This window comes from Drosophila serrata, unplaced genomic scaffold, assembly GCF_035046125.1.
Source record: "Drosophila serrata isolate PLE 108 unplaced genomic scaffold, ASM3504612v1 contig_272, whole genome shotgun sequence".
Taxonomy (NCBI): Eukaryota; Metazoa; Arthropoda; class Insecta; order Diptera; family Drosophilidae; genus Drosophila; species Drosophila serrata.
The window spans coordinates 7594084-7602794 of NW_028257170.1; the positions used below are offsets into that span (position 1 = coordinate 7594084).

The window sequence follows — 8711 nt, forward strand, 5'->3', positions numbered from 1 at the left end:
ACAAAGAAAGGAAAGGCCCGACCGGACCCCGATAACACACCGATCGGAGAGGCAGAAAAGCAGCCGAGAGAGCTTCGAGTCGTCTGGGATCGGAGATCCCGCGTCACATGTGCGGCCGGTCTATAAATTGGGGCGTCCAGACACACGCAGACTCAGTCAGAGATCGCACCAGACCAGACCAGACCAGACCAGAGACCACGACCACGACCACAACCACGACGAAGATCAGATCGAGCGTCGCCACATTTTGCTTTTCCGCCAGGCCAAAAATAAACCAAAGTCATCGCACCGACGAATTAAATCTAATAAAAAGTCTGCAAAAAATAGAAAATACATTTCCATCTGCCAGCGCATTGATTCAGTGTCAAGTGGAAGCTGCGTAGTTGTCCGTTTGGAAAATTGTCAGGCCAAAACATTTTTCATGTCTTGCCAAAATCTTAGCTGCGTTCAGGCCAACGACGTAAACAGCTGCCGCCGCACTCGCCAAGCGGCGATGTCAGCACTTTAACGCAACGATAACGAATAAGAAAAACACACACACATTCTACACACACAAATCCACCGGATAGTGAAAATATCGGGAAGAAAAATAAAAACAGAGAAAATTAATAACTCATCGTGCGCCGGCAGAGAGTCATTCGGGAGTGGAACAACTTACCGAAGGCAAACAACAAAAACTTGAAAAAATTGATTTCCTTAGCCTTTTGCCAGCACCAACTGCATGGGTAAAGTTATGAGAGTGAATTCGTTACCGCCGCCCGCCCACGACTGCCACGCCCACGCCCGCTCCAAGCAACAACAACAACATCAGCAGAGGGAAAAACAATTGAAATTGAAGAAAATCGAAATCTATTTTATGTTCAGCAATTTGTGCAAGAGAAAAACTTTAACGGAGTATAATTTATTGACACTAAACCGAAGCCCGGAAAGTGAGTGAATTACCACCGCAGTGCAACCGCAGCACAGAGTGACAGTGATTGTAAAGTGTTAATAAATATCAATTTTTTTAAAAGAAATATTAAGTGAATTTTTTGGTTTAAAATAAGCACAAACCCTTAAATAGCACCGAAAATACTTGACTTTAGTTAGAGATTTTTAAAAGCGGAGCGTGGGCGGTCAGCGTTTCAAGGATATCTGGATCAGAGGTGAGTTTTGTATGTCTAACTTTAATGATAATTTATAAATAAGTAGTAAAAATGTAGTAAATCTTAAGTGATAATTAGGGTAATTCTATACTTACAACGTACTCAGTGAAATATGGTTAATGTCATGTTAGGCGCCCTTTCAGACGATTTTTTTATGGAATGTAAGACTAGAAAAGGGAAAAACATAGACTTTATCTTCTGTAATAATTGGTTATTTTTAAATTCATGCTATTTTAAATTCAACTTGTAATTAAATCTGTCAAATTCATTTACGTTTATTTATTTCAAAAGTAATGATATGCCTTTAAATGAGCCCTTATAAAATATATTATTTGCTAAACTACAAGGAACTAATTAATTTCATTTTAAAAATTTACATAGTATTAGCAAATTCACACTTACTTTTTTAATATAATTTTTATGCTAGCCTGCCCCATTAGCCATAATTTATATTTTAAAATAACTTATTAATTAGCTATATACTCAATATACGTCAGCTTTCTTTTGTTCGCTCACACTTTAGTTAATGCAAAATACAATATCTCTGTCGAATTTTCTCCCATAATTAAAGGAGCCATAATACAGTAATAACACGCTTCATGCCTGTGCACAATAAGAAGATCAATTACGCCTCAATTGGCGGTTAATTAAGCTGCCTATATGTTTGGGCCAGCCGGTTCGCACGACCACAATAAAGTAATATGCATTTTAAGCAGCAGTTTAATAATCATGTTAATTGCAAAACGGTTTAATCGCCACGAAATGAAAAATAAAAACAAAAGCAAGAGCCACAGACACAATGGAATGCATCTGACAAAGACGTGTGAAACCCGCATGAATTACTCTCAAATAACTAGCTTATGAAAAAAAGGAAAACTATTTCCCTATTTCCTCAAGAAATATTAAGGAAAATCCCCAAAGTAACCTTGACCCCATTCGAATGAGTGATTCACGCGAGAGTTGTCAACTGCGGAATGCTTATCAGATGACTTCCTAATAGTAACAGCCAATTAATGCCAGCGGCTTCTTAATTAATTTGAAAAGCTCATATATTGTTGCCCGCCTTGTTTATTTAAACATTTATTGACCTAGTCTGTGGCGATTTGATTACGATCCGCAGTTTCTGCGAATACGTATACATATGTATATTTATGAATATTCAAGCCAAAACTGCCGGTCATTTAACCTGAGGAGATTTCCTGAGATTTCCAAAGAAAGGGATTAGACCCGGAGACACATTACATATTGTACATTATTTGTGGATCCCAGCCCCCAGATGACCTGCAACTTGTCTCAATTACCACGATTGTGCGACAATGTGAATGATAGACGACCGACTGCCGGCGTTTAAATTAGATGTTTTGTATTTCAAATTTATTCAAGCTTTTATTATTATTGTATTTTATTATTCTTGTTGCTGTTGTTGTTAGTGCTCCTCACACGTATGGAGCAGATAAGTTTGGTCAATGGCTCAGGCCGGAGACTCGCAGATTCGTGGATTCGAAGACCCAGACTCAGTTGCTATTTGGACACGCGACGATTTGGTTGTAGGAAAGTTTGTGTCGTGCCGTTGATAGTTAATGCTGATCGCCCCCAAAGATACAATTGATCCCAATATAAGCCGCTGAACCGTTAATTTGCCAAAGTGTCCGCTTGCCACAATTCGAAAATGCGGCTAATTGTCAAGTTCAAGCAAAAGGGAAACTGATCGATCGAAAAATAGTGATTAAATCTAAAATTGTGATATTTTGTTATAAATAAAGAAAGCAAAAGTGATTAAAAATATATATAAAACAAGTGTGATATAATATATATTATTAGATAATTAAAGTAAGTTCGAAAGTCATACAAAAATCTCTTAATTTTTGAACTTTATCCATACCTATATTATCCTATGAATAAACTTTTAATACATGTAATAGATCCTGAGAAATCATTCGGTTAACTCTCATATAGCGGATATGATTAATTGTTTATCGATTTAAACATGAAGAGCAAAAAAAAAACAAAGTCACTATGCTTAAATTTCAGTATTTCCTCAACTCTTTTGCTTATTTGTAAACAATTTCCGCTTTCTTCCAACTTCATTTTCAAGTAACATTGTATATGTTATTATCCAACTAAGTAGCACAATTTTGCTCCAAAGAAAGCTATCGCATTCAGACATATGTATATTTATTTACTTTTCGATTTTAATTAGGTTTGTGAACCCATTTCGGTCTCAGCTTCGCTTCGATTCAGATTTCGCTATTCCCGATAAGCGTCGTTCGAGTCGGAACTCATTCTCGGTTTTCCTTCGCTGTGATTGAATTTGTTTGTAAACACATAGCGCCGTTCAGGGTTCGAGCTTTATGGTCATTCGCAGAGTGACACAAATCGAGGGCCTCGCTGCAATTGAATTGGAAATTGTAAATTGAAATTCATATTTTGCCACTGCCAATGCACTGTGGCCGCGCAGCTCAATTAATCTGAGATCTTTGACGCTTCTTCGACGTGCCGCACCAGATGTTTCTAGTTTAAATAATCGGTTCAATGTCTTTGCGTTCCGGGCTCTGGGCTTTGGGCTCTGGGCTGAGATGTAGAAAACATCACGATTCTCATTTGGTAATTAAAAATTGCCATCAGCAATTTAAGCCCAGATGTGAACTGTTAGATTTTGGATGATGTCGAATGTCAGAGACAGCCAGCAATCGGCTTTAGATCGCATGTTTTGTAGTTTTCTATATAGAAACGAACTGCATTCCTTTTCAGAATATAATAAAAATGATCATCTTTGAATTTCTTCTTAATTATCATTAAATTCATGATTAATAATTATACTTGTTTGAGACGAAGAAAACAATAGGAAATTTTCAGTCATAGAATCTAGAAAAGCTTTAGGGTTTTTAAAAATTTGTAAAGGGAAGTGAATTAGTTTTCTCCAGTTGTAGTATTCATAATTCACTTAATTTGAATGATAAATGGATGATGATAAATGGATCATATTTTGCCCTCCTCGCAAATAGCAAAATTTATTATTATTAATACATATTCACTGCAAAATTGCTTCAACGTTATTTAGGGAATTTTTTTTCGGTAACAAAAAACTTGTAAACATTTGTAAGTTTATTAAAATGTTTCGCTTCTTCCAAATTCTGTTAAATAATATATGAACTAATTTTCTTATAAATACATGATCACCTAAGCTTAGATTATAATATACAAATGTTCCATATTCCCATATTCTTTTCACTTTAATCAATATAATAATAATGAATCTTTTAATTTATTCAATGAATTTATTTTCCACTTTTATATTTCCCCCCGACAGTATCAATTAACCGCCGATCGAAATGGTAGGAGTTGCGGCAGACGCCTCACAGGCGAACCAGCTTTCCTCGGCAAAGAATCCCATGATCAAGTACATGCTCAAGACCCGGGAGAACCATGCCCGGGAGCAGGATGAGGACTACTCGCACGTCTTCCGCCGGAAGACGCGGTTCGAGATGTTCCGGCTATCCGCCATTGCCATGGCCATTGAGTTTGCCTATGCGGCGGAGACGAGCTTCGTGTCCCCGATCCTTTTGCAGATCGGTGTGGATCACAAGCATATGTCCATGACCTGGGGACTGTCTCCCTTGATAGGATTCTTTGTGTCCCCATTGTTGGGAAGTATTAGTGATCGGTGCAAGCTTCGTTGGGGCCGCCGGCGACCGATAATATCGATATTGTCCTTCGGTATCCTTTGCGGCCTGATCCTGGTGCCATATGGCAAGGATCTAGGTGTGCTGCTGGGTGACGTAGGCTACACTTACCAGGATACAGCCCTGAATATCACCAACACAATTGGAGATGGAGCAGTAGCTGCCTTGGTTTCGAGTAAAACCGACTCTGGACCTTCAGCCTCTGACTTTAAGTTTGCCGTGATCCTTACGATCCTGGGAATGGTTTTGCTGGACTTCGATGCGGACACCTGCCAGACACCGGCTCGTACCTATCTGCTGGATATGTGTGTGCCCGAGGAGCAACCAAAGGCGATGACCATGTTCGCGCTTTTTGCTGGATTCGGAGGAACCATTGGCTATGCCATCGGAGGCGTTGACTGGGAGAAGACGCACATTGGCACCTTTATGGGAGGAAATATACCAACTGTATTCACCTTGGTGACCATTATATTTGTGATTTGTTACCTTATCACGGTGACCACCTTCCGGGAGATTCCTCTGCCCCTTATCGAACAGGATGAGTTGCTGCGTCCACTTTCCGAGCAAGCCATCAAACGGGAGCTGAAGAAGAACAACAATGCCATCTACTACATCCAGGAGACCACACAGCTGGAGCTCCAGATGGCCGCCGATGATCCCAAGCGAGTGGAGGCCCTGCAGGGAAGCTACCAGAATGGCTACTCACCGGCTTTGGCCAAGCAAAGCAAGGCCCAGGATGTGGAGCTGCAGTCCAGTGCGGAAGCACCAGTATCCCTGAAATCCTACCTGAAGAGCATCTTCATCATGCCCTACTCGATGCGGATGCTGGCCCTCACCAATCTCTTCTGCTGGATGGGCCACGTCACCTACTGTCTGTACTTCACGGACTTTGTGGGCGAGGCAGTGTTCCATGGGGACCCAATGGCTCCTCCCAACTCGGAGGCTGCCCAGAATTACGAGGAGGGAGTCCGCTTTGGTTGCTGGGGCATGGCCATATATGCCTTCTCTTGCTCCATTTACTCGCTGTCTGTGACAAAGTTGATGAAGTGGTTCGGGTAAGATACATGCTAATTATTCTATAAATATTAAAAATCCCTTCAATAAGTCATCAAATTTGTATTAATTTATACAGAAAGGTTAGCATTTGGTTCTTTGCTTGACTTAGTATTTTCTAACCAAGTAAGACCTCGTAATGATAATAATTTATACAGAATGACTTGCGGTTTGCTGACTAAAAACCTAAACTATTTAATTGATTAAGCTGGTTTTTACAGCCTTGACGATGTTTAGTTTAGTTTACTAAAAGCAAAGGCTATATCATTTAAAAGCGGATATAAATTGAAATCAAGATCGATTAAATTATGCTTAGATCCGATAGCTCTTTGATTGTTCATCTTTTAAATCTAATTTAAATAATTTGATTCTTTGAATAAATTGTATTTAAATAATTAAAATTATAATATATACTTTCAAATTATTTGCTTAAAAGTTTATAAAGAAATAAGCTGGTAGTCTTCAGCAATCCAAAATAAGTTCATTTTAATTGTTTGTAATTATCAAAAGATCAAAGAAAACAATGATATGGTTACTTTATTTCATTTTATACTAACCCTTTAAATTTCATAATTTTCCAGAACCAAGGCTGTGTATATAAGTGGCATGATCTACTATGGCATTGGAATGCTAATCTTGGGCTTGTGGCCCACAAAGTGGGGTGTCTTGGTGTTCAGTACCGCGGCGGGGATTCTTTATGGAACAATATTTACGGTGCCTTTCATTCTGGTGGCCAACTACCATGCCAAAAATTGTGTAAGTACAAAATCGAAGCGAAACCATTTGTGATTTCTGATTTCGGACATATTTTTTGTTTATTGTGTCCACAGTTCTGTGTGAAAAATGGCGAGACTGTGCCACTGAAACAGGCCCGAGGTCTGGGCACCGATGTGGCCATTATCAGCAGCATGGTCTTTATTGCCCAGCTGATTGTGTCGCTCTCCGTGGGACCACTCGTCTCCTGGATGGACACCACCTGTGCCGTGCTCTACGCCTCCACCTTCCTCTCCTTCTTGGCGGCCATTTCGGCCATGTTTGTGCTATATGTCTAAAGAGCGATTGATTAATACACCGATATATCCATACATGAATTTTACGTAGCGTAATTCTTAGCTAGCTTTGTATCTTTGCCTACTTTCTGGCAGTATCTGCGACTGCACTCGAAATGTTGTGGCATACTTTAAGGACGATGTGTTACGATAATTTTATTTGCTTAACGAAGTTATACTTTTTATTTGTAAGAGGATAATAAATATTTGAAAACTCTGAAGCGAAAAAATCTTGTTGCAATTTATTTAGCCATAGCATAGGTTTCTTTTATGTATATTTAATACAACAAATGTCTCAAGAACAATCTTTCTAATGCAATCCATTTTTTCTCTTCTTGGACATTTAAAAATACGTTTTTATTCACAAGACAAAGCCGTGAAGGGCGGATATTAGTTTTTACGCTCGTGCGTGGCATTCAAATGCAACTTTTAATTTCCTCAAGTGCAATTTTTTCCCAGATGCTACCAATTTCCTCCTCAGAAGCTGCACATGCCACCCCCTCACCGATCCCTTTCGGCATTCTTGTAGGTGTCAGATACACATTTCCGTTGTCGCCAGAGTGATAAATAGCATTTAATAATTTTCCGTGAGCTCAGCTAAGGTTTATAGTGCGAATGAGGCAATTATATCTTATTTCTTATATCTTATTTCTTATTATTTATCCCAGCTAAAGTGTAAAAGCAAATGGCAATAGATATATAAACAATAATTGAGCAATAAGTACAACAAAATAGTAAAGCTCGTTCTCTGTCAAAGTCGTAATAGGAGAGCTTGATAAAACTAAAGAAAATAAGACAAACTACGCATGCAATCGCAATAGAAAAGCTATGAAAAGTGGAAATGGATGACAAAAGGCGAAGTTCTCATCAAATTGAAAATAAATTCCCAAACGACATGTCCTTGGACGAAGCGTGCACTAGCGCAAAGTATCGGCTTTAAAAACTTTGACAATCACACACGGCGTATGCGTAATGCGAGACCCTGAGAAGAGCATGCCTCGTTTTCCTCTCCACTCCACTCCACGAAAGCGCAAACAAATTGAGTTTATCGGCGGCTACAAATCTACAGGAAGCACACAATCATTCATCATAAGACCCAAACCCAAACTTTGTCCCTGTTTCCCTTTCCACGGCAAGCACTAAAAAATATTTACATTTGTCTTGAGCTCATTTCGCAATCCGAGCCAGCAATCGCTAGGGGTTTGCCAGCAAATCAACAAGCCACGTTGGGTAGTCGGTATCGTGCGGGTGTATGTAATAAGCTGAAATGCAAAAGCCGTCGCAAATCAACAAAGGTAAATTCATTTCAGATTTGATTTTCGGGGCCCCTTTGGAAAAAGGGAAACACGTGCACCGTTTAGCCCCCCTCTCACTCACTCAGTTCGTCCTGAGATACAGAGATACATGTATCTCTGGGACTCTTGATGCTGACGATCTGTGACGTAAGTCCGCCATCTCATGCGTGCCGGAAGTGCAGACCCCAACCTGTCTCTTTCACTCTCTGAATACTCCAACTATATATGTATATACATATATACGGAAAGTGCCGAGTCGAAAACCAGAGCATATGCATTAGTATTGTTTACCTGCGGACGAGGATTGCCAACGAAATGGGAAGCTAAGCCGCTGACAAGCATGCAGGATATTGCCACGGTAGCTACCAGACTTAACACTTGGGAAAATAAGTGCAGTTTTAATACCATTTAAAGTTTATAAAAAATATAAAGCTATTTTAAGTTGAGTTGTCAACTTAATAACCTGAAAATATTGCATATATATAA

At 39.4% G+C, this 8711-nt stretch overlaps 1 protein-coding gene across 1 annotated transcript; it reads left to right on the top strand.

The window, feature by feature from the left end:
• Positions 1-7160, top strand: Slc45-1 (Solute carrier family 45 member 1). Its single transcript, XM_020961016.2, has 4 exons — positions 1-1145; positions 4456-5883; positions 6463-6637; positions 6712-7160. The coding sequence occupies exons 2-4, from the start codon at positions 4478-4480 to the stop codon at positions 6931-6933; spliced, it is 1803 nt and encodes a 600-aa protein (XP_020816675.2). The 5' UTR covers positions 1-1145; positions 4456-4477; the 3' UTR covers positions 6934-7160.
• Positions 7161-8711: the final 1551 nt, after the last annotated feature.